We start from the raw sequence: 26,839 nt of genomic DNA on the forward strand, positions 1-26,839 counted from the left end.
TACCCGTTGAGCTATTGAGGCTCTATATATAATTGTCGGGAAAAGGTTTGTATGCAAGAAAATTCTTGGGAAATCCAGGGGAAAAGACAGTTCGTGGGACGCGGACGAAGTTCCGGGCAACAGCAAGTCTAAATATATAAAAGGAAAAGGTGACTGACTGACTGACTGATTGATCTATCAACGCACAGCTCAAACTGAGCGTAGCGAAAAAATTCTAAGCCTATGGCTCAAACTATTGGACGGATCGGGCTGAAATTTGGCATGCAGATAGCTATTATGACGTAGGCATCCGCTGAGAAAGGATTTTTGAAAATTCAACCCCTAAGAGGGTAAAATAGGGGGTCGAAATTTGAGTAGTCCACGCGGATGAACTCGCGGGCATAAGCTAGTTCTGAATAAAATTGAAAAAATTATAATGATTTAATTTTTATTACAAAAACATAATATATTATCACATACAAAACGAACGCAACTAAAATCTAAATGTTTAGCAGAATACGGTATTTGACTATATCAAAAATAAATTATTTCTCAGTGATTATTAAATAGAGCGTATATAATTACCAAAATACGTAAATTCCATTTCCTTTGTTAGTTTTATGTGTGACAACCATTTTAAATTATCGATTAAACTAAAAAAGCACGTCAAATGATTGTGACGTCACATACCGGCATTTGATAGAATTTTGCATACTAAACGCGCGTTTTGACGTTAGATAAAAAGTTACTGTGACTAGTTGTCAAATACCGGATTGGTGACTGAGAAGGCTTAGTTACTATTTGTTAAGAAGTTCCTGTATTTCCAACAAACTCTTCCCTTTGGTCTCTATAAGGAAGAAGAAGGCAAAGAGGAAGGCGCCAGCACATACACACGTGAAAAACCAGAAGATAACATGGCCGCCAACGATCTCCAATAGGATTCCACACCCTGTGGTCACGAAAAATCCCCATAACCACGCCAGGGTCATCGTCAGTGTCGATCCTTTGCTTCTGACGTTAGACGTGAACATTTCACCTACAATCACATTTGGGACTACGCCAAAACCTGAAAGAAGAAAAAAATTAAACTACTTACCTACTAAGAACCAAAAAAGAACGTTCTTAATTCGATGCGGAAAACGGAACCGTTATAGAGTCGTCATGTCTGTCTGTCCGTCCGTATGTCACAGCCACTTTTATCCGAAACTATAAGAACTATACTGTTGAAACTTGGTAAGATGTATTCTGTGAATCACACAAAAATAGAAAAAAAAAACAATAAATTTTGGGGTTCCCCCATACTTAGAACTGAAAATCAAAAAATTTTTTTTTTTCATGAAACCCATACGTGTATCTATGGATAGGTCTTCAAAAATGATATTGAGGTTTTTAATATCATTTTTTTCATAACTGAATAGTTTGCGCGAGAGACACTTCCAAAGTGGTAAAATGTGTGTGTCCCCCCCCTGTAACTTCTAAACTAAGAGAATGATAAAACTAAAAAAATATATGATGTACATTACCATGCAAACTTCCACCAAAAATTGGTTTGAACGAGATCTAGTAAAGTTTTTGATTTATCGTGCAAAATGTCGATAAAATACGATTGTAGTACGGAACCCTCAGTGCGCGAGTCTGATTCGCACTTGGCCGGTTTTTTTTCTATGTATGTATAATAATATAGCGATTTTTCCATGGTTTCTGAGCCGATTTGCAATTTTTTTTGACTCAATAGAGGAAGGTTGTGAAATGGTCCCATAAATTTTTTTCGAACTTCTAGAATTTCTAGACGCTGCAGGGTACACCACTCTTAAACCGTAAGGATTCAGGAACTGCTGATGGTGGCCAAGTTGCGTGGAAGCAACCGGCTGAGCTTTCTTATTGAAAGGTCTTGGAGTTTGGACTGTAGTACCTAATAAAATGTTGTGATTTTTTGTATAGCGGTAATTCATTATTAAGGAGAATAACTTAAAAAATAATATTTTTTATTTGTATACGTATATGTAGCTTAGGATATGTTACACTAGTTGTACCTGTGGTCTACATGAAACAATATATGATTTGGGAAACGTACTATGTACCTATATAATATGCGGACTGCGCGTCAAACAGTTCAATCTTAGAAAAAGGCATCCATAATTTCTTTAAACTAAGATAATGTTACGTTTTACAAATAATTACTCACCAAAATCATACGCGATGAAATATACAACCAATATTAGTAAAGGAAACCATTTAACTTTTTCAACTAACGAAGGGTCCACAGAATTTAAGTAAAAGTATAACCCCAGCAGAAACTGAAAAAAGAGAAAAAAATAAGTACACGTAACCCGATGATTTAATATCGATGGCGTAACCTTTAAAACGCGTGGTTGAAGCCTGAACAATTCCATTTTTAAGGTTCCGTACCTCTAAAGAAAAAACGGAACCCTTATAGGATCACTTTGTTGTCTGCCTGTCTGTCTGTCTGTCGGTCGGTCAATAAACCTACAGGGTACTTCCCCTTTGACCTAGAATCATGAAATTTGGCAGGTAGGTAGGTCTTATTGCAGACATTCGGGGAAAAATCTGAAAACCGTGAATTTGTGGTTACATCACACAAAAAAATTAAATTGTAGTCATGAATTAATAATTGGTATTTTCAATTTTCTATCTGTTCTATGACTTATTTAAGTACTTACCATACTCAACGAGCATAAAAATGTAGATATTAACAACATGATTCTCCTTCCTACCCTCTCGACAAACATCGATGACAGAACGCTTCCAATCAGTTGAAACGACACAATAATGATCATAGAGAGATCAGTGCTCAGTGACGAGCCAGCCATCTTGAATATGGACGCGCAGAAATATAGAACCACAAGAAATCCGCTGCTATTTTGCAAGGAGCTCAACACAAATGCAATGAAAAAAGCCTGAAAAAGATAAGAAATAAAATGATACAATTAATAAGGGTTTGAACAAGTTTAATAGTGACTATAGCTTATTCGTGTGGACTTAGGTTATTAGGTGTAAAATTTTAATTGAATAATTTTTTTTTAAAGATGAGGGACTTTTGGTCTCCTCTGCGCAGGCCTTTAACGAGTCATTTTTGAATACAGAAATTACCTTCCTGTTACTTCTTATTGTAAATAGCTCGGACCAGTCTTTCATGCTACTGGTTTGCACATACTCCTTTTTGACTGATAGTAGTTTATCTATGTCTTCTGATCTGCCCAAGTCGTGTAACACTTCTTTCACTTTTTCATCATCACCTACAATAATATTATGTTTACTTATAAAAGCATAAGCCAGAAGAGCAGGTATAATTTAACTAATTTCTGGATAAGTTTTTAAAATGTCCTCTCATAGTAAAGCTTGTGCGGGGATATAAATCACAACGCGTAGAGGCTTGAAAGACGAAAAAAGCTTGGATTTGACATGCTCCAGCAATGCACGGGGCTGCAATTTGTTTGTACAATATAGTATCCTAATAACATTGTAAATTGAAAACTTATAAAGAGCAACCGCCGAGTTTCTTGCTGGTTCTTCTCGGTAGGAACGGCATTCCGAACCAGTGGTAAATTAAACTATCTGACGATTCAAAAGCACTTTTAACAGTTTACTTGAATAAAAATATATTCTACTCTATTCTGTTCTGTTCTGTTCTATTCTAATCCATTCTATTCTATTCGAAAGTCTTATATATTTTCAGTTCTTTGAGTATGGAGGTGTTTGTATGAAGTGCGTTCCATTTTATTTTTAAGAGGCGTCTCCAGCAACACATTTCTAATTGCTAATAATGTTATAATTAAAAAATGCTTTAATTTTTCTACGAAATATTTTTATTTAATAAGAGTACCTATTAGCCTTGTTAATTTATGACTAATATTCCCCTTTCCCCTCCAACTAAGTGAAAAGCTTGTGCTAATTAATAGTAGGTACGACAAATAGTGCAATGGGCGGGGTTTGAATCGACATCCTTAAGGAATTCAGTCCGCTCATTAACCGTTCAACTGTTGAGGCTCAAATAATAAAATAATATATAATTTACCTTTCAAAATATAATATATCGGTGACTCAGGTATAAATAAGGCTCCTAATGCAACACATACATACATGGCGAAACCACAAAAAGTCGTTCCAGAATACGACAGAAATGGTCCAATTAAGAACAACAATATAGTGCCTATAGTCTGGCATATACCAATAACTATTAGAAGAATGCCTCTGATATTTGTTGATCTGTGAAAATTAAAACATTCATTAAAAACCTTTCCCTCTCAGTGGACTCAAATTATTACTTTTCTCAAAAGCTGAATACTTGCAGATAATTTAGTAAAAAGATGGCGAAAGATTTCCATTTTTAATCGTGGAAATAAGAGACCTAACACACCAAATTCCTATTTTTAACCGACTTCAAAAAAAGGAGGAGGTTCTCAATTCGTCGGAATCTTTTTTTTTTTTTTATGTATGTTCCCCGATTACTCAAAAACGCCTGGACCGATTTTGAAAATTCTTTTTTTGTTTGAAAGGGTATACTTCAAAGTTGGTCCCATTTCAATTTGGTGAAGATCTGATGAACATCTTCGAAGATAGATACTGGAACTCCTCAACGGATAAGAGTAAATTGCTCGCGATCAGTGTAATAGCTTAGTAAACAGTAGATTTTTAACCAGTCATAGCATAATTCTATGGGGCCACTAAAAATTGTGAAATAAAATTTTTTTACAAAAAAAATAAAAACCGACTTCTTACATAAACACTAAAAATTGAAAAATAATTTAATTTATTACCGAATATATTATGTGTACAAGAGTTAATATAGTTCCATAATAATATTTTTTGGGGTCGGTGCCAATGAGGTGCCATTGTGGAGTCTCATAAAAATATGAAGTCTAGACGATTCGCGCAGCTAAAGCTAATTGGCACCGGCACCAAAAAGTATTATTATGGAACTATATTAACTCTTGTACACATAATATATTCGGTAATAAATTAAATTATTTTTCAATTTTTAGTGTTTATGTAAGAAGTCGGTTTTTATTTTTTTTGTAATTTTTTTTTAACAATAATGTATTTGAAGTTTTCTACTCTTACTTTGAGGTGGCTAAACTTCTAAGTTCTGAGGTGTTGCTGGATCTCGTCGTTTCGAATCTTATACTTCCGGAAAACTTTGAATATAGTCTTATAGCTTGCCGAGTGAGCGGCAGAAAATAATGTACATCAACCTAGAATGAGATTTCGGCTTTGTAGAACGTTGTCTCTGTCACTCATACATATGTGACGTTTTGTCGATCTCAACAACAGAGACAATGCTCTACAAAACCGCTATCTCCTTCTAAAGATCGATATACATTATTTTCTGCCCCGTACTGTACCTAATACGCAATTTCACCAATATACACAAACCACATCACAGCTAGGATGCCTCCATTGAACCCCAGCAACAACCTGCCGCAGTACAACATAGCCAAGTTCGTAGCAAGGGCTAGTGTACACGACCCTATCACTCCTAGCGCAGCGCCAGCTATCAGACATGGCTTCCTTCCTACGGTATTCGATACCCTCTAACAGTGACTCTTTTGTGGATCATGATTTACCTAATACTCAAGTTATTTCACCAATATACACAATCCACATCACAGCTAGGATGCCTTGCTCCATTGAACCCCAGCAACGACCTGCCGCAGTACAACGCACCGTATCGTATCGTAGCGAGGGATAGTATACACGACCCTATCACTCCTAGCGCAGCGCCGGCTATCAGACATGGCTTCCTTCCTACGGTATTCGATAGCCTCTAATAGTGTATCTAAATTTGTGGATCATGATGTACCTAATACTCACGCGATTTCTCCAGTATACACAATCGACATTACGGCAAGGATGCCTCCATTGAACCCCAGCAACAACCTGCCGCAGTACAACATAGCCAAGTTCGTAGCGAGGGATAGTATACACGACCCTATCACTCCTAGCGCAGCGCCAGCTATCAGATATGGTTTCCTTCCTACGGTATTCGATAGCCTCTAATAGTGTATCTAAATTTGTGGATCATGATGTACCTAATACTCACGGAATTTCACCAATATACACAATCGACATCACGGCAAGGATGCCTCCATTGAACCCCAGCAACAACCTGCCGCAGTACAACATAGCCAAGTTCGTAGCGAGGGATAGTATACACGACCCTATCACTCCTAGCGCAGCGCCGGCTATCAGATATGGCTTCCTTTCTACGGTATTCGATAGCCTCTAATAGTGTATCTAAATTTGTGGATCATGATTTACCTAATACTCACGCAATTTCACCAATATACACAATCGACATCACGGCAAGGACGCCTCCATTGAACCCCAGCAACAATCTGCCGCAGTACAACATAGCTAAGTTCGTAGCGAGGGATAGTATACACGACCCTATCACTCCTAGCGCAGCGCCGGCTATCAGACATGGCTTCCTTCCTACGGTATTTGATAGCCATCCGGACAAGTAAGGACCTGAAAAATAACAACTTGTTGTACTTATTTAAATATAATTAAACTCATAACTGCCCTGGGTAGGGCAGGGTTCCCTAAGTCTAGTCTTGGTAGAAAATTAAGATGGTAAAAAGTACATAGTTAAAACTGGTTTGTTTTCAGCTGGCATTTTCATTTACCTAGTGTTATGTAGCAAAAAATATCAAAATTGGCTCATGTATTCTTTTGGGTGTTAAAATATTTGTTCGAATAACTCAGGTTAAGTCAGGTATAGTCTGCGAAAGGTTGAGATGGCACACCGGGCTAATGCGGGGGCGGTGCGGGTGTGCGGGACGTTCCCTCCCCGATTGCCATTTCGATCTGTCACGTTCCTACTATAGGCATTTTGTTGCTGTGAAAGTCAAATTATTAAGATCACTGTGACAGACGGACAGATAGTCAGACAAACAGACAGGTCCCGTTAGTCTTCTGTCTTTTTATTAGAAAGTAGATATATAAAAATCAATGCAGGTAAACCTATGACTCTTAATGATGCATGACTTGCAACGGTATTTGACTGTCGATGACGCCTGACGCTGGACAGCCAGGCTGATTCTTTGCGGAAGAAATTTGAGTAGGCGCTTCTACATACCTGGTATAGCCCCTATATACACAATGGTGGCAACCAGTGACAAATCCGTCTCAGTCAGGTTATATGGAATCGGCGATTGTTCTGGATCCTGTAATTTTGGAGTAATAGTTCCAGTCCAGGCTGCATAGTATCCTATAGCTATTTGTCCCACGTATACTGAAAAAAATCATCACCTTAAATATTTATATTTCGCATGGAACAGAGTGCAACAGAATAGAACAGAACGGAGCGGAACAGACCGGGCCAGAACGAAGAGAAGAGAAGATAAGAGAGGATAAGAGAAGAGAAGATAAGAGAAGAGAAGAGAAGAGAAGAGAAGAGAAGAGAAGAGAAGAGAAGAGAAGAGAAGAGAAGAGAAGAGAAGAGAAGAGAAGAGAATAGGAGAAGGCGAATTTTAGAATTTATAGACGAAAGTTTTCGTGTGGCTCTAGGTCTCAGATTGGGAACAGCACGGATGTCCGTTTGGAAAAGAGATTTTGGAATCCATGGACTCTCTTGCCAAGGGAGCTCGGGTAGGCAATTTAGGCATGCGATTAAAAGGGTTCTTGCCACCATAAACATTGCTGCGCTCATTGAGCCGGCAGGGATTAGTCGGGATGATGGCAAAAGACCTGATGGATTGACGCTGGTTCCCTTAGAACGGGTACGGGCGCTAATGTGGGACGCCACGTGCGTTGACACATTGCCCCATGTCATATCAGGGAGACAGCATCAAGACCGGGAACCGCAGCAGAAATAGCTGAAACCGGCAAGCGGCGTAATATTCCTCTCTTATCGAGTGTTACATTTTTATTCGGTTACCGTGAAGACCCCAGCAACTATGGAGACTTAGTGCTAAAAAAATTTACGAGACATTTTACCGCGATTAATATTCCTCATCTGGTGCGTGCGATGCCAAACCAACCAGCACGTATCGCGTGATCCTTGCTGTTTGTTGTTAATCTTATAACTATTATAATTATTATTATCTTATAACTGAACACGCAGGGCATTGTACTGTTTCTGCGTGTAGTCCACCCACAGGGTGCTCGTGTAAAAAGAAAAAACACGGCACAACCGTACAAAGCGCAGCGCAGCAGGGTTTGTTTCTATCTTCCTTATAATCTAAGAGCAGCATAGCTCAGTGACGCGAGCTGCCGCGTACTGCAGTTGTAGTGCGATAGTCGCGCCCTGCAGTCACACTGCAGTGACGCGACGTGCAGCTCAGGTGCGTAGGCAGCTTTATGCCTGACACACATACCGCATACACATACCGGTATCCGTGGTTACAAGATGAATGATATCAAAATGCGGTCAATAGTACCTACTTAAAGATAAGAAACAGGTAGGTAGGTACTAAAAATCATGATCAATCCATCGCCAGCCTCCTGCTGAACATGGGTCTCTTCTCAGATTGAGATAGGTGTAGAGTGTAGACCAGTCTGCCACGCTGGCTCAGTGCGAATAGGCATTAGGCATACTTCACACACCTTTCAGAACATTATGGAGAACTCTCAGGCGTGCAGGTTTCCTCACGAAGTTTTCTTTTACCGTTAAATCAAGTGATATTTAAATTGCATAAAACACAGATAACTCTGAAAGTTGCGTGCCCGAGATCGAACCTCCGACCTCCCGAATAGAAGGCCTACGTCTTAACCAGAAGGCTATCAGCGCTTACTATATAGAAATCTTTCAAATGAATTGATCGTTCGCGTGGAATTAATTAGGTTTTTGAAAATCCCGTGGGAACTCTTTGATTTTCTGGAATAAAAAGTAGCAGGACTTCAACTACCCATGCGAAAAATCACGTCAATCCGTTGCTCCGTTGCGCCGTGATTGAAGGACAAACCAACAAACAAACACACTTTCGCATTTATAATAGTAGTGATATTGACAAATGGGCTGACCTCATGGGTCAGATCTTGCACTTTTGTGAAAATTTATAATTTTGCTTTTTAAAATTTATAATTTTAACAATTTTTGTAAGTATGTTTATGTTAGTTTGTACTCGTAGTTTAATCAGTGTAATTGGCTTTATGGCCGTTCTAATTAAATAATAAATAAATAATAATAATAATAATAATATTTTAACACAGTATTTAAACTTTGCAAAAGTTATTTTACCTAATATTACTTATTGTAAATTGGCTAGGTACTCACGACACAATGACACCAACACCTGTTTCTTCACACCAGTAATCCGTATAAACATTATAATATATAAAACTTGATTTGATCTCACACTACCAAGACGTATATAATATAAATATGTGGTTAAAGAATTTTATTCTCAAAAGAAATCAGATATACAAATTTCACTTAATGAGAAATTATAGTAACAAAACTTAAACTAATTTTATCTTTCGGCACAGCGCGGTGGCAAGCAACAACACGATCGTAAAAATAGCGGGTAGTATAATGTATGGCAATGCTCATACACTTTGCCGGCAGGGCCGGACTCAGATATTTATAATAACAAAATTTTTCAGTTTCTTTTTGAAAATGTTTATCTTACTAATATTTTTAATTTCTGTAGGTATTTTATTAAACATTTGTGCTCCTTCAAAAGTTATATTCTTTTTACCGTAATTAGTGCGTGAACCTTTTAGAGAGATGTTATCAACGTTACGTAAAAGTCGGCCTCCCAGTTCCCTTTTAGTTTTAAATGATAATTTTGAATGTATTGTCTTTGATATAATTTTTTTAATTAATATGCATGTATTATAGTAATACATTTGTAGGATATTCATTAATTTAGTTTCCGCATAAATAATTTTTGTAGGGGTAAGGAAGTCATAATTATAAAGAATTTTTATTATTTTATTTTGGATTATTTGTAGACAATTTAAATTAGTTTTAGCCGCACTGCCCCAAATTTCTATCAAATAATCAAGATGAGGTTTTACGAGTGAGTTGTAAATGTTTATCCGAACCTTTTGTGGAAGACATCGAACTATACCATATAGCGATCCTAGAAGAGATGACAGTGTTGATTTTACTTTACTTATGTGCGGTTTCCAAGTTAACTGGCTGTCAATCGTTAAACCAAGGTATTTTTCTTCGGTAGATTGTTTAATTTTAAAATTATTTATTGTAAGTGGAATGTGTACCGGGACTTTTTTGTTTTTTTGCTTTAAAATAACATAGCTCGTTTTGATGTATTGACAGTTAGTAGGTTGTATTGAAACCAGTCATGTAAGGTGTTGAGATCCTCTTGTGCTAATTTTATTAAGTCATCGATTGAGCGTCCATAGTAGAATATACATGTATCGTCAGCATATAGACTTACTTCTCCATGTAAAGATAAATCACTAATATCATTGACATATATTAAAAATAACAGAGGCCCTAGTATAGAGCCCTGAGGAACTCCGCAAGTAATTGGCTGAGCATCACTTTGATAATTGCCAATTTTTACAATTTGGAACCGATTTGTTAGGTAAGACTCAATTGTTTTGTACGCAGAGCCCGTAATTCCTATGTTTACAAGTTTTTTTAATAAGACTGAGTGACTTACGGTGTCAAACGCTTTCTTTAAGTCTATAAATATACCAAGAGCAATATTTTTTGAGTCTATGTTCGATTTAATTTTGGTCACGAGATCTATTGTAGCTGATAAAGTATTTGACTTTGGACGAAATCCGTACTGCCGTTCGAAAATAAAATTTAGTTGGTTAAGGTAAATATCTAGTCTATTATAAATAATCTTCTCAAATATTTTTGAAATTACTGGCAATACTGAAACTGGTCTGTAGTTACTGGGATCCGATTTCTTTCCAGATTTATATATTGGCGTAACTTTTGCTATTTTGTGCTCATCTGGGAATTGGCCTTTGTCTAAATAATGGTTAATGCAATTTACAAGAGACGGGCACAGGTAATCTTTTATACATTTAATAGTTTTTGTGCTGATTCTGTCTATACCTGAACTGCAATTTGAATCAAGATTATTTACTATTTGAATTACTTCTTCTGCGGTACAGGGTGTAAATTTAGGTAACTTTTGCGAAAATTTATCTCGATTTGCAGTACATGTATTAATGTGATATTTTAATGGAATTTGTTTAGCTAATTGCGGACCAATTTCAACAAAAAAATTGTTAAAATATTTACATATTTCATTACCGTTCGTTATTATACCGGATTCAGTCATAAGCTTTGGAGGAGCACATTCTGTTTTGATTTTATTATTAGATAGAGTATTGATAAGATTCCATGTCCTTTTACGATCGGTTTTACATTTGTCAAATAAATTAAGATAATATTTCTTCTTAGTCTTAGCAATTAATCCAAAAGTTTCATTCCTTTCTTTCTTGAAGTTCGATAGAATATCTGTATTATTAGGGTTTTTCTTTGTTTTTCTCCAAATTTCATTTCTCTTATTTATTTTATTGATTACATCTTTATTTATCCAATCCTGTTGCGGTAGATTAAGTATTTTTGTTTTCTGTATTGAGCTTTTCTTTACTAAATCTTTAATTGTATTTTCCAGTAAACTGTAATCGTAATTATCAAATGTGACTTCTTTCGAATAAGTTCGCAGGTTTTCATAGTTGATAGTTTCATAGTTGACTTTTCGATGTGATTCTGGTTTGTAATTTTTAATACCAAGTACAAGTTGTTGATGATCTGAAATTGAAGAGTCCAGTAATGCTACGTGGTAGTTTATATCTTTTAGGTTTGTAATGATATGGTCTAAAATACTATTTGTAGTAGCCGTGGTGCGTGTAGAATACTCTGGCGATATATTGTTTATAATTTTGTATCCATTTTCTTCTATCATTTCTTTATACTTTTGTATGTTTCCATCATTAGCTAGAAGGTTAATATTGAAATCACCAAATATTATGGCTCGTTTCCTCTGCCGTAGTTGCGTTTCAAAATCAACCAAAAATGTGTCCATATTTGAATATCCAGGTTTGTACACTAGTCCTATATCCATGTTGTATTTTTCAGTATGAATCCATAAGTAATTGTTACCATTCCTATATACCTCCTGAACTACATTATGTTTTATATTGTTATGTATATAGATTGATACTCCTCCACCAAGTTTATCATTTCTGTAATTATAGTAATGTGTATAGTTAGAAATTTGAAGGTTTTTAGCATCTTGTTCACATTTTATCCAAGTTTCTGTTAAAAGTAATATATGAATCTGTTGTTCAAACGAATTCAAAATACACTTTAACTCATCTAATTTTCCTGGTTTCACAATACTTCTCACATTGCTATACAAAAAATTAAAGGCACATCGTCTTTTATCTAAATCTTTGTAATTTTGTAATATCTGGTAGGTTATTTCTTCTTGGTTAGTATTATCATCCGATCGTGTTACTTTTCCTAGTTTTTTGATGATTTCACTATTTTTGGAGTCCCTTTAATATATTTTATCGTAAGGTTGTTTTCACCAAGTTTTTGCCTGCTTGAAAGTTCTTCTTTTAATTCCTTAAAGTATAATAGCTGTGACGGTGTTCGGTCAGCAAAAACTTTTATATTTTTATCCTTAATATTTCCCTTGTTTTGGAGAATTTTTCTGGATTCCGCAGTTGTATTAAATAAAACCTAATATATGTTTTATTATTTACTTTAAAATGATTTTTTTAAATGTAATGTAGTAATTCAACACATTACTAAATGACAATCGCACGGTCTCTTCGGAGGTAAGTTTGCAAATGGGTTAGTTCAACGTGCTTAAAAAATCTGGCAAGTGCTAGTTGGACTCGCACACAAAGGGTTCCGTACCATCCTACACGATAATATATTAACCATAATGACAACTCTCGATCTATTACGGTTCACAGGTTCTGTACAGGCTACAGCCTGCTAACAGACAGAAATGGATGTATTTATCAGTCATTGAAGTACAAATACTTTTTTATATTTATTTTCTTATCAGTCAATCGCGCAGATACGTATGTAAATATGAGCAGCTGGCGAAGACGCGGTATAAAATTTACACTTTTTGTCAAAATCCTTTTTAACCGACTTCAAAAGAGGAGAAGGTTCTCAATTCGTCGGATCTCTTCTTTCGTTACCCAGAATCTAGTAAAAAACCGGCCAAGTGCGAGTCAGGCTCGCACACCGAGGGTTCCGTAGTACAGTCGTATTTTTTCGACATTTTGCACGATAAATCAAAAACTATGATTCATAAAAATAAAAAAATACTAATTATTAGTTCATGACCACAATTTTTTTTGTGTGTGATGTGACCACAAACTCACGGTTTTTAGATTCTGCCCCTAAAGCCAGCTGTAAGACCCACCTACCTACCAAATTTCATCATTCTTGGTCAACGGGAAGTACCCTGTAGGTTTCTTGACAGACAGACAGACAGACAACAAAGTGAGAGAGATAAGGGTTCCGTTTTTCCTTTTAAGGTACAGAACCCTAAAAATTAGACCTTCCATTCACAAAAAAAGGATTTTAAGAAATTTCCAAGCTAAGCCGAGACCAGTTAGCTGTCTCGGAATAAAAAACCAATCAGATATTACAAACTCATTTTTTATTCAAAATCTGCTGAATCTCAAATAAGCTTCTTCCCTTCGTCTCCACAACGCAAAATGTTGAGAATAATACGGAACAAAAACACGTCCCTGAGAAGAACCAGAACGCAACATGTCCTCCGATCCTATCAATCAAGGCTCCAAACGCTGTGGTGATTAGGAAACCGGCTGCCGCTGATGACGTCATGCATACAGCTGATCCTTTACTCCTTACATTGCTTGTAAACATCTCTCCCATAAGAACATGTGGAATTACTCCAAGCCCTGAAAAAAAAATTGGTCAAGTGCGAGTCGGACTCTCACACAACGTTTTACGTAACGACGGTTCCGTAACGTACAAAAAACAACTCTTTTAACTTTTTTTATTTTCATGGCGGCCATTTTGAAATTTTTACTATTTGCTGTTATACCGGACACACACTCTGTGGAAATTTCAATTCTCTAACACGAGATACAGCTTGCTGAGAGACAGATGAATGGACTGACGGATGGAAGAACGGACGGACGGACGGCCAGCGGGGGCTTAGTAAAAGGATCCCGTAGGCAGTCTTCGGGTACGGAACCCTAAAAATTGTAACATAATTATCTTTTGATGTCCTCCCTGCGATGTGGTCTTAGAATGACGGCTTGGGTTCGATTCCCGGCAGGTGCAATTTATAATATACAGTGCCATATCCCTTCCAAGTTAGCCCGCTTCCATCATAGACAGCATCATCATCCCCAGATCGCAGTCAAGGGCTAACATGTATGTGAATAAAAAAGATATAATTAATCAGTACCTACCCTTATTATAAATTCAAAAGTGTGTTTGTTTGTTGGTGTGTTGGTTTATCCATCAATCACGTCGCAGTGATTTTTTGCATGGCTATAGATAAAGACCTGGAGAGTGACATAGGCTACTTTTTATCCCGGAAAATCAAAGAGTTCCCACGGGATTTTTGAATCCCGGGCATCAGCTAGTAAGTAATTATAATCTTAATCTATATATATAAAATTCAAAGTCCTGATTGACTGACAGACTGACTTATAATATATCAACGCACTGCCTAAACCGCTGGTTCTAGAGACATGAAATTTGAGGGAGTGTTCTTTTTAAAGAGTAGGCATCCACTAAGAAAGGATTTTTGGAAATTCCACCCCTAAGTGGGTTAAATAGGGGATGAAAGTTTGTAGGAAATTTCGTAATTTTTAAGTTACTTGCATAAAAATTGGTATTTGGTTTGTCGGTCACAAATGAAGAAATACGTGTTCCAGGATTTTTGGAAATTCAACCCCCACCTCTATTGTCACCTCGAAATTCCACCCGAGCGAAGCCGGGGCGGGTCAGCTAGTAATGAATATAAAGCAGCAGCCTATAATTGGTGATAATTTAAAAACCTAAATCCACGCGGACGGTGTAGAGGATAAAAGTTATTACAGTCATAAACCTTGAAAATTTACCTGAAACGCCTAAATTTTATGTAATGAGTAAGGCTGTACAATACAAAAACCAATAAAAAGATTACGTTTTTTAGAATTCCGCGCCTCATTTAAGTGGAAAAAAACACCTAAAGGATGACATGTCAGTCTGAGCAATGGTAATACGAAGCGGCGTAATGGGCTGATTACACCTACCGAGTAGTGAAGCGAGACAGTAAAATGTCACTCGGCCGAGACAGTGCTGTGGTGGCCGTTTATATATGTATTTCGAAATTGCGCCGAGCACTCGTAAGTGTTTATACCAACCGAGTACTCGGCCGAGGACAACTGACTCGCCACTGTACTCGTTAGGTGTAACCGTACCATAAATGTCGTAACTAATGGTACGATTACACCTACCGAGTAGTGAAGCGAGACAGTAAAATGTCACTCGGCCGAGACAGTGCTGTGGCTGAGAAATTGTGGCGAAATTGCACTCGTTAAAGTGTTTAAACACCAACCGAGTACTCGGCCGAGGACACTGACTCGCCACTGTACTCGTTAGGTGTAATCGTACCATTAGGAAAAGTTATACGTAACTATAGTACGCGACAGGTTATGGCAATTGGGGTATGAGGCAGAGGGACGCCCCGCACACCCGCATTTTATCCGCACTAGCCCGCACCGGGTAAGCGCGGGGGCTATGCGGGTGTGCGAGGCGTTCCCTCCCCGATTGCCATCTCGATCTGTCGCCGACTATACCTATCGCTCAGTGATAATCAAATGTTGGGATTAAAAGCAGGCCCCGATAAAATACTGAGATGAGATACCAAAAGTAAGTACTTAAGATAAATACTACTGTCTATGAGAGATAACTTCTAAGCAAAAAACCGGCCAAGTGCCAGTCAGACTCGCGCACTGAGGGTTCTGTACTACAATCGTATTTTACACGACATTTTGCACGATAAATCAAAAACAGTTATGCCTAAAAATAAATAAAAATCTGTTTTAGAATGTACCAGTAAAGCCCTTTCATATGACACCGCACTTTGTATAGTAATCTTACTTTGAAAGTTGAAAATAACAATATTTGTTCATGGATATATTTTACTTATTTTCTTGTGATGTAACCACAAATTCACGGTTTTTAGATTTTGCCATTCATGTCTGCTATAAGACTACCTTCCTGCCAAATTTCATGAATCTAGGTCAACGGGAAGTACCCAATAGGTTTCTAGACAGATGGACCGCCAGACAGACAGAGAGTCAGACAGACAGACAACGGAACCCTAAAAATCAGTCAAGTGAGAGTAGGACTCGCAAACGAAGACGTCATCATTATCATCATCAACCAATAGACGTCCACTGCTGGACATAGGTCTCTTGTAGGGACTTACACACGCCACGGTCTTGCGCCGCCTGAATCCAGCAGCTCCCTGCGGACTCGTCTGATGTCGTCCACCTAGTGGGGGGTCTTCCAACGCTGCGCCTTCCGGTGCGAGGTCGCCATTCCAGCACCTTGGGAGTGGAACTTGGGACCCTAACGTCTGTCGGTTTTCCGAAACATGTGCCCTGCCCAATGCCACTTCAGCTTCGCAACCCGTTGAGCTATGTCAAGATCTCTTCATTTCTGATTTGATCACGTAGAGAAACTCCAAGCATAGCTCTCTTCAGAAAAGTTCCGTAGTTACCATCGTACAAAAAACAACACTTTTTTTAATATTTATGACGGCCATTTTGAATCACGAGATACAACCCGCTGACAGACAGACAGACGGACGGACGGACGGACAGCGGAGTCTTAATATATATAGGGTCCCGCAATTTTCGATATGTATTTAATAATTATTTAGAAAATTCCTTAAAGTGTAGGTAAAATACCACCATTATAAAAGATAGGGTCCCGCTGGCACCGTTCGGGTACGGAACCCTAAAAAGAAGAAAAACACGTGTAAAATTATTAGGCACTTACCACATTCAAAGCCAATGAAAAATACGATCAAGATAGCTAGAGGTAACCATTTCACATCACTCACTATGGGATTTTGTATGTGATCCAAGTAAAAGTATAGGCCAAGAAAGAACTGAAAAAAAACCATAGGTACTATTCAGATTATCCACAATTGGGTACCTATTTTACTACTTTTGAATTTGATAAATATTATTACTTTATTATAAACTAGGATGAAAATAATGACGTACGCTGAAAAAAATATTAAAATCCAGCAATGATTTACAAAATTACAGGCATTTTAATTTTGGAGTGGGAGGGTCTTCTATCCCTTTCTCGCAAAACGAGAATTTGTATGAAACCGCACGAAGCTACTATAGCATTTGTCAAAATGACGTCATAATTCTATATTGCTATCTCTGTCTAATCAGAAATATTTAAATGCTTATAACTTTTTTATTATTAATTCGATTTAATTAGTTTTTTCAGTTTACGTCATTATTTTTATCCTAGTCCATACTAATACTCGTGTGCTAATATTACGTGCTTTTCACGGCCCATCCGTTCAACCGATTTGGATGAAATTTGGTATAGAGATAGCTTGCATCCCAGGGAAGGACATAGGCTACTTGTTTATCCCAGAAAATCAAAGAGTTCCCACGGGATTTGTAAAAACCTAAATCCACGTGGACGAAGTCGCGGGCAGTCTTCTAAATATATAAAAGGAAAGGGTGACTGACTGACTGACTGACTGACTGACTGACTGACTGACTGACTGACTGACTGATCTATCAACGCACAGCTCAAACTACTGGACGGATCGGGCTAAAATTTGGCATGCAGATAGCTATTATGACGTAGGCATCCGCTAAGAAAGGATTTTTGAAAATTCAACCCCTAAGGGGGTGAAATAGGGGTTTGAAATTTGTGAAGTCCACGCGGACGAAGTCGCGAGCATAAGCTAGTTTATAATAAAGTAATAAAAAAATTGGAGTCAAATACCCAATTGGCTGTTTTTTAAAGTGTATCCTGTATTCTTACTCTCTGTAATTTTGTTAACAATAAAGTTGTTTAAAGTAAAATTAAATTAAATTATTCCATCATACTTTCATCCACACTAATATTATAAACTAGATGATGCCCGCGACTTTGTCGGCGTGGATTTAGGTTTCTAAAAATCCATTGGAAACCCTTTGATTTTCCGGGGTAAAATCAGCCTATGACCTTCCTCAGGATGTAAGCTATCTCTGTACTAAATTTCGTCAAAATCGGTGAACGGATGGGCCGTGAAAGGCTAGCAGACAGACAGACAGACACACTTCCGCATATATAATATTAGTATGGATGTTGGCATCCGCAACTACCCTGATCCATTAAAATGTAATATCTTTTTATGGTGTAGATACAAATGTAGTACATTTTACTAAGTATTGTGGCGGTTGCCACAGTAGAATCTAGATGGCGCTGTTCAATCGATAACTTTTCATGACGTAGTCCCGAACAAATGTACCGCCGACAGTACTCACACTAACGGAGTTTTCTGCAATCTGGACTATAAATATAGAAGTTTCAAGATACAACCGTCGATCCTGCACACCGCTCCCGTACACTTACCATACTTAAAGAGCAAATGGCACTTGATATCGTAAGCAACATTTTTCTCCCAGCTCTTTCAACGAGAACTGTGCTAATAGCAGTACCAGTCAATTGAAACCCTGCTATAATAAGCATAGACAAACTGGCGTCAAGCTTAGAACCGGCCATATCAAAAATAATTGATGCAAAAAATATAACTGCCATAATCCCACTGCAGTGTTGTAGAATATTAACTGCTACTACTATAAACAGTGCTCTACTATTGCTTCTTATAGAAAATAGCTCTTGCCAGTCTTTTTTGCTCGACAATTCATGAAATTCCTTTTTTGCTTCCACTAATGTCTCTACATCATCATCTCTTCCTAATTGTTGGAGAACTTTTCTTAATGCTTTCTCATCACCTATAAAATAAAAACATTCGCTAAATAATTTCAAATACATATCAAAAATTGCGGACCGGTTAGGTAAAATATTATAAAAATATAGTAAAAACGCTAATCACTTAGCATCAGGTGACCCGCCTGCTCATTTGCTCGCTATTTTTATTAAATCCTCTACAACCTCTCGCACTGCCAAGGGCCACTGGTAGAGATCTCTCATAGAGATAAGTGCTTCTCTGTTCACTTTTACTCTCTTTTTCTCTTTATTGTAAATGTTTTTAGTACTTTAAAAAAATTAGTTTACAAGCACTTATACAGGTTGTAACCAGAACGCTAGCAAAAACTTAGCGTTATTGTTATAATACCTAAACAAAATCCATTACCAATAACCATTTGCCTCATTTTGTAGTTTTAGTGATTTAATATTTTTAAACCCGCATGCAAACCTCGGGTCATTGCCCCGCTTACGACGCGGAATTGACTCCGAGTGACCTACTAACGTAACGTTCGTTGACCTCTGGCGTCAGTCAGATTTTTTATTTGCAATATATCATAATTTTTTTAAAAACAATAGGATTTAGGAAATAGGAATGCACTTCCGGTCGAAATAAGACGCTCCAAATCGCTGGCAATCTTTAAAAACCGTGTCAAGAAACACTATCTGTCACTGTAGATTTTCTGCCATAACTATATGTACAGTTAGCTATGTAGTATGTATTATTTATTTAATTATACTATATTGATTTTATATAGTATTTATATACATGTATATATTATATTATGTTTTATAGTATGTACCAATTAGAGTGTATATGTTTATATATACCTATATATATTTATATATATATTTTATTTATAGCTACATTGCGATTCCCCGTCTTACAGTTCTATAAATTCTTAAGTATGGGTTGCCTGGAAGAGATCACTTTAGTGATAAGGTCGCCCTTTGTTTTTTAAGTGTATCCTGTATTCTTACTCTCTGTAAATCTATTAACAATAAAGTTGTTTTAAATTAAAATTAAATTAAAATTAAATTTTTTATTTATTTTTTCGCGGTTTTCTTTATGCTAGCATATCAGTAATCATCAGTACTATCAGGCCTGTCTTCGTTTTTGCTAGCGTACTGGTTACACACTGTATTTATATGGATTACCTTTCAACATATGAAATATTGGTGTTTCAGGTATAGTTAGTGCTGCCACTGTAAAAGCAAGACTTATGCCTGCTCCAACAAAAGTCGTTCCTGCGTATGTAAGAAAGTAGCCAGTTGTGAGGACCATTATAGATCCACATACTATTGATATTCCAACACCTGTCAAAAGAATGCCTCTATTGTTCGTAGACCTGCAAAACGAACAATCTGTATACAGTTATCTAAATGATAAAAGGGCGTGGATTTGACCTGCAGCTCGTTCCAGCAACGCACAAGACTGCAAATACTTTTGTATACATGGCATAATCTTGTACCTATATCAAATATTTGAAAAGAGCAACCGCCGAGTTTCTTGCTGGTTCTTCTCGGTAGGAAAGGCATTCCGAACCAGTGGTAGATGCATCCGACTATTCGAAAGTACTTGTAAAAGTTTATTTGAATAAAAAAGATTTTTATTTCATTTTTATTTTATTTTAGTGTGTCTGGTTACCGATGTCGCACCCGTTAAGGGTAGGTAAGCGACACAAACAATTTTATCGACAAATCATATTTTTTTTTAATCAACTTTGTGAAAAAGGCAGCCATTTTAATTTTCATTTCGACTTAGCAAGGGTACTTGCATTTTAGTTAGCAATTTCTCATGATATAGCAGTCATACAGACACAAAACTAGCTTTGTTCGATAGCTAAAAATGTACCCAACAAATTAGTTGCAAGTTTATATCATCATCATCATCATGATCAACCCATCGCCGGCTCACTACAGAGCACGGGTCTCCTCTCAGAGGGAGAAGGGTTTTGGCAATAGTCTACCACGCTGGCCATGTGCGGATTGGTAGATTTCACACACCTTTGAAAACAATATGGACAACTCTCGAACATGCAGATTTTCTCACGATGTTTTCCTTCACAGTTAAAGCAAGTGATATTTAATTACTTAAAACGCACATGACTCCGAAAAGTTAGAGGTGCGTGCCCGGGATCGAACCCCCGAGCTCCGATTAGAAGGCGGACGTCCTAACTACTAGGCTATCACAACTTACTAGGACTAAACCGGGTTTTTTGTTACAGAAATCCAACTTATCCTGCATACGTTCGGAGTCAGACTCTGGGTCGGACAAACTGTCGCTGAGACAATGCCTGTAAGCAGCCCTCTAAAACATTACATATATATTATAACAGCTGTGATAGCCTAGTCCGCGTCCTATCACAGCTGTTATATATGTTATGTTTAAATTTGAAGTAATTAAGTTAAGTAATTCAGAAGTTATAAGGCTCTGACAAACGGATGGACGGACGGACGGATAAATGCAATTTCTCTCAAGTTCTCCGGGCGAGTTTCCACCCCTATGTCGTCAACATTCCGTCTTCGCGTACGAAACGCTTTGCGTCATCATTCCTTAGAGTAGGGTCTGGAATACTCTTCCTAGATCAGTGTTTCCTGCAAATTATAGTCCGGGTATCTTTAAAACAAAAGTGTATAGGCACCTTCTAGGCAAACGCGTCCAATCTTAGGCCACATCATCACTTCCCATCGTGTGCTGGTGGTCAAGCGTGCGCCTATAATGAATTAAAAAAAAGTAGATTCAGAGACTTGCTTCGCTCGATCAAAAAGAAGACATACTAACGCAATTTCCCCAATATACACCACGCTCATAACACTAAGGATGCCAGCACCAAATCCAGATAAGATCCTGCCGCAATACAGCACAGCAAGAGATTTCGCTGTCGCTAAGACAATATAGCCTATTGTAGCGATCAACCCGCCCAGGATTAGGCAAGGCTTTCGACCCTTGACGTTGGAGAGCCATCCCATTATGTATGGACCTAGAAGAAGGTACAAAAAACACTGAAAATAGTAGAAAAACCAGTAGGTCAAATTTTATTAAGTTTATCCATATGTGATTGCTTTACAGCGCTTCATCTTATTCAGATGACAGAGATTTAGACCGGCTCAGCGTCAGCACCGGCTTACTTAGTAGCTACGGACCTTCCAAAAATGTAATATACAGGTATAAATTTAATTTCCGGAAATTTAATATACAGTTTGTAACCAGAACGTTCGCAAAAGTTTTGCGTTATTGTTATCAGTATACCTACCCTTGTTATAAATGCGAAAGTGTGTTTGTTTGTTGGTTTGTCCTTTAATCACGTCGCAACGGTACAACGGATTGCATGGGTACAGATAAAGACCTGGAGAGTGACATAGGCTACTTTTTATCCCGGAAAATCAAAGAGTTCCCAGGGTATTTTTAAAAAACCTAATTCCACGCGGACGAAGTCGCGGGCATCAGCTAGTAATACCTTAATTGTATTAGCTATGGGCTATTGCTGCAAAAAAAGCAATCGAATTAATTGACAAACAAACAATTAAGTAAACGATTTTCGATTTATTAGTCTTTACAACAAAAAAACAATCGAATAAAAATCGACAGTCAAAAATCAATATTCGAATGAATATTGAAAATATTGTGAGGTATCGCCCATAAAGTTTTTAATTTTAACTCGATTCCGATTGTTTAATTGTTATCAAATAAGAATAATCGAATAATTCGATTATTTTTCGAATTAATTGCTAATCGCTACTTTGTAAATCGTAAGTTCCCGGCAGTTAAATAGTCGCGTCTGCGAGTGCGCGCTCGCGCAGGTATTGTTTCACGCGCTCGTGTACTGTGTACAGATATAGTACTCACACTAATGCAGATGGCAAACGCGGGGTGCGGTGCGGCGCACGGGCTGGTGTTTTCAACCCCTCGCGTCGCAGTAGCATTTTTAGGCGTCTGTCCCACTGACGCCCAAAAATGCTATTACGACGCGTTTTGCGGTTAACTTCCAAAACGACTATTTAATGAGGAAGTTTCAGGGCAACGTTCGATAAAATTTTCATAGATGGCGCTTAAATACTAGCACCACTAAAAACGAAAAATAATACCTACATATCTCTATATTATGATCTATGCTCAAGGTCAATCCTTACGTTTCTTCCCCTATGCAAAATTAATTTATTACTTGTATTATAGTTCACAGATTTTGTGGCAGAAGAAAAGAAACATAAGGAAAACTGCAGTGCACGCTAGCTGTTACTCTTCATCTATGTCATTGATTAACACGACCTATAGGTATTATTTTTCGTTTTTCGTGGTATTTAAGCGCCATCGATGAAAATTTTATCGAACGTTGGCTAGAAACTTTCTCATTGGCGTTGACTAATGCCAGGTTTCTGAGGTACTTTTGACGACGGTTTATCTATTCAAAAGCGCTTTTGGTCCGATAACTCGAGGCAGTGCGTTTCTGAACAACGCAATGCAAGATAAACTCCGTTCAAACTTAACTGGCCAATGTGCGCCGTTTATCTATTTGATAAAGTTATTTGACGTTTCATCTGTCAGTAGGTAGTTCATGGTTTGCGTATTTTTTGATTAAAAAGTATTTTATTAGTAAGTTGTTCGTTACTTTGCAAAAACAGTGTTTAGCCACTTATTTAGCATAGAAAAAATACTATTATTAATAAAATTAGCGTTAATGGCGAAATAAAATAATAATATGCATTTCAAACTCGTTTCCAGTAACAGACCCATCTAATGACAGAAAAATGAACTAGTTATCGGTTTCATAGTTTTTTTTTGTATTCAGAAACGCATGGACAGTAAATTTAAACGACGTTTATCTTATACTTAACTTTATTGAACTTGATTGAGCTAATGAGAACATAACTGACGAGTTTAGAAACCGGGCATGAGTAGGTATGCAATGCAAATGGATGCAAGCTGATAGTTACCCGGAATGGACCCCAGGTATAGTAAAGATGCAACTAAGGAAAGCTGGGTGTCCGTCAACCACTTTGGAAGCGGGGATTGTTTAGGATCTTGCAGCTTTGACAAAATGGGCACCGTCCAGCTTATTGTAAAACCTATCAGCGTTATGCCTATGTATACTGAAAATATACAAGACAAAAATTAAAAACTATAATCAGACCTCATCGTGATCTTCCAGGTCTCCTCTTATAATAAGCCCTCAATAGCTCAACGGGTACAGGAGTGGACTGAAAAGCGAAAGGGCGGCGGTTCAAACCCCGCCCGTTGCACTATTGTCGTACCTATTCCTAGCACAAGCTTTACGTTCAGTTGGAGAGGAAAGGGGAATATTAGTAATTTAACATGGCTAATATTATTTTAAAATCGGCCAAGTGCGAGTCAGACTCGCGCACTGAGGGTTCCGTAGTACAGTCGTATTTTGCGACATTTTTCACGATAATTCAAAAACTATGATGCATAAAAATAAACAAAAATCTGTTTTAAAATGCACAGGTGCCCTCTCATATGATACCCCACTTGATATAGTTATCTTACTTCGAAATGGAAAATACTAATTTTTAGTTCATGACTACCATTTATTTTTTTGTGTGTGATGTAACCACAAATTCACGGTTTTCAGTTTTTCCCCTAATGTCTGCCTATAAGACCTACCTACCTGCCAAATTTTATGATTCTAGGTCAACGGGAAGTACCCTGTAGGTTTATTGACAGACCGACAGACCGACAGACAGACAACAAAATGATCCTATAAGGGCTCCGTTTTTCCTTTTGAGGTACGGAACCCTAAAAACTATAATCAGACCTCATCGTGATCTTCCAGGTCTCCTCTTATAATAAGAGGAGATTGGTCCTCCACGTTGGCCAAATGCAGATCAGCAGACTTCACACATCTTTGAGAAAATTATTTAGAACTCTTAGGCATGCAGGTGCTTTTCTTCCACGTTAAAGCAAGGTAAAGTTAAGGTTTTTTTTTCAGATACAAGTTAGCCCTTGGCTGCAATCCCACCTGGTGGTAAGTGATGATGCAGTCTAAGATGGAAGCGCGCTAACCTGGAAGGGGTAAGCCAGTTTTATCATAAGTATATCAAAGAGTTCCCACAGGACTTTTTCCCGCAGACAGCATCTACTCCATACTAATACCTATTATAAATGCGAAAGTGTGTCTGTCTGTCTGTCTGCTAGCTTTTCACGGCCCAACAGTTCAACCGATTTTGATGAAATTTAATACAGAGTTAGCTTACATTCGGGGAAGGACATAGGCTACTTTTTATCCCGAGAAGTTAAAGAGTTCCTACGGAATTTTGAAAAACCTAAATCCACGCGGACGAAGTCGCGGGCATCATCTAGTAATAAATAAGGTAACTTACCACACATTGAAGCCAACACTTGCCGCTTCTTCCCAGTTATTTCCAAAATCATTTTAAACTTTTCAAACTAAATGTTTAACGTATCCAATGGGAAAATGGTTAACTCACTTGTTTCTAAATCAATAGATACTTAATTAAAATGCTACCAAAACGGAATTTGAAATAGGTAATAGAAATAGTATCTGCAGCATATCGCAAATTTTGAGCTATTAGTAGTATATAGTATTCAGTCCAATCAATCCATCAGTCTGTATGCATTGGTAATAAGAATGTGTCACCAAACACGGTCCTCTGCCTTCCTCATCCACCCGCTTCCTGTCCTTCTTCAGACCATCGGCTGGAGGTCGTCTTACACTGCTCTTATCGTACGCGGTTTCTGCATTTACTTTAATAGAAATAATCTTAATATATAAAATGAACAAGGTGACTGACTGACTGACTGACCTATCAACGCACAGCTCAAACTACTGGACGGATCGGGCTGAAATTTGGCATGCAGATAGCTATTATAACGTAGGCGTCCGCTAAGAAAGAATTTTTGAATAAAATGAAAAAGGTGACTGACTGACTGACTGACTGACTGACTGACCTATCAACGCGCAGCTCAAACTACTGGACGGATCGGGCTGAAATTTGGCATGCAGATAGCTATTATAACGTAGGCGTCCGCTAAGAAAGGATTTTTGAAAATTCAACCCCTAAGGGGGTGAAATAGGGGTTTGAAATTTGTGTAGTCCACGCGGACAAAGTCGCGAGCATAAGCTAGTTACGTCATAATAATATCTCTAGCAACCAATGCACCGTAAATTATATCTTAATGCTATAAAAATAGGTCTGTTTTTATTAAAAAAATCGCACTGATGTTTCACTAGCCAAGCTCACATACCACTTCTATTCCTTTTCCGAATTCTTTCTGTGGTTGCAAACGTTTCTTAATTAATTGTAATTAGTTACGACTCACAATATATTTAATACTAAGCATATTGTTTTATTGCTTTAAATATATATACACGTAATATTTTTAACAAAATATGTTTTGCACTGGAAGATAACATGGGTTTTTTTTAAATTACATACTTAATTGAAACTAATCTCGAAATCAATATTTTGATGATTAGATTACTTTCATCATCCGATAGTGAAGAGGGATTTTAATAATAATTTGACAGCTATTTCGCTATTCGCCAAAATACTGTTGCAGCAAGAAAATCTTGAACTCAGCCAATTACAGCCATTGAAATTGTAGTACCTAATCGCACCTTTCGTACTAAGGGGTTATCAATTAATAAATACTGATAGACAATTCCTATCTAGGTACGTTGAAGGTCTTCGCTAAACATCCATCTGGGCTTATTATCTTGTCTCTTCGACATGGTGCTTAAACAAAAATCACTAAAAAAAATTCAAGATGGCGGAATTTACTCTTCCATAGAAAATATATGGCGAATATTGAAGAGACTACCAGTTGAGAACTATGCAAGACTTTGATATGGTTCCTTTTCAAAATGTATACATCTGTCCGTCTGTCTGTCTATCCGTTCGTATGTCACAGCCACTTTTTTTCGAAACTATAAGAACTATATACCTACTGTTGAAACTTGGTAGGTCTTCAAAAAT

At 37.4% G+C, this 26,839-nt stretch overlaps 2 protein-coding genes across 2 annotated transcripts; both read right to left on the reverse strand.

Annotated features, from left to right (window-relative positions):
• Positions 1–517: 517 nt before the first annotated feature.
• Positions 518–9,269, reverse strand: LOC117993730 (facilitated trehalose transporter Tret1-like). The gene is made up of 8 exons (XM_069506741.1): positions 9,218–9,269; positions 7,079–7,234; positions 6,270–6,468; positions 4,016–4,206; positions 3,091–3,236; positions 2,661–2,897; positions 2,165–2,276; positions 518–1,045 (listed from the first exon to the last, which is right to left on the reverse strand). The coding sequence occupies exons 1-8, from the start codon at positions 9,267–9,269 to the stop codon at positions 777–779; spliced, it is 1,362 nt and encodes a 453-aa protein (XP_069362842.1). The 3' UTR covers positions 518–776.
• A 4,276-nt stretch (positions 9,270–13,545) lies between these two features.
• On the reverse strand, positions 13,546–25,274 carry LOC138404012 (facilitated trehalose transporter Tret1-like). The gene is made up of 7 exons (XM_069506742.1): positions 25,223–25,274; positions 23,819–23,974; positions 21,669–21,867; positions 20,042–20,232; positions 18,527–18,909; positions 16,934–17,045; positions 13,546–13,827 (listed from the first exon to the last, which is right to left on the reverse strand). Exons 1-7 carry the CDS (start codon positions 25,272–25,274, stop codon positions 13,556–13,558), a joined length of 1,365 nt encoding a protein of 454 aa, XP_069362843.1. The 3' UTR covers positions 13,546–13,555.
• Between the last annotated feature and the right edge of the window lie 1,565 nt (positions 25,275–26,839).

The sequence above is a fragment of the Maniola hyperantus genome, chromosome 24 (genome assembly GCF_902806685.2).
Source record: "Maniola hyperantus chromosome 24, iAphHyp1.2, whole genome shotgun sequence".
Taxonomy (NCBI): domain Eukaryota; kingdom Metazoa; phylum Arthropoda; class Insecta; order Lepidoptera; family Nymphalidae; genus Maniola; species Maniola hyperantus.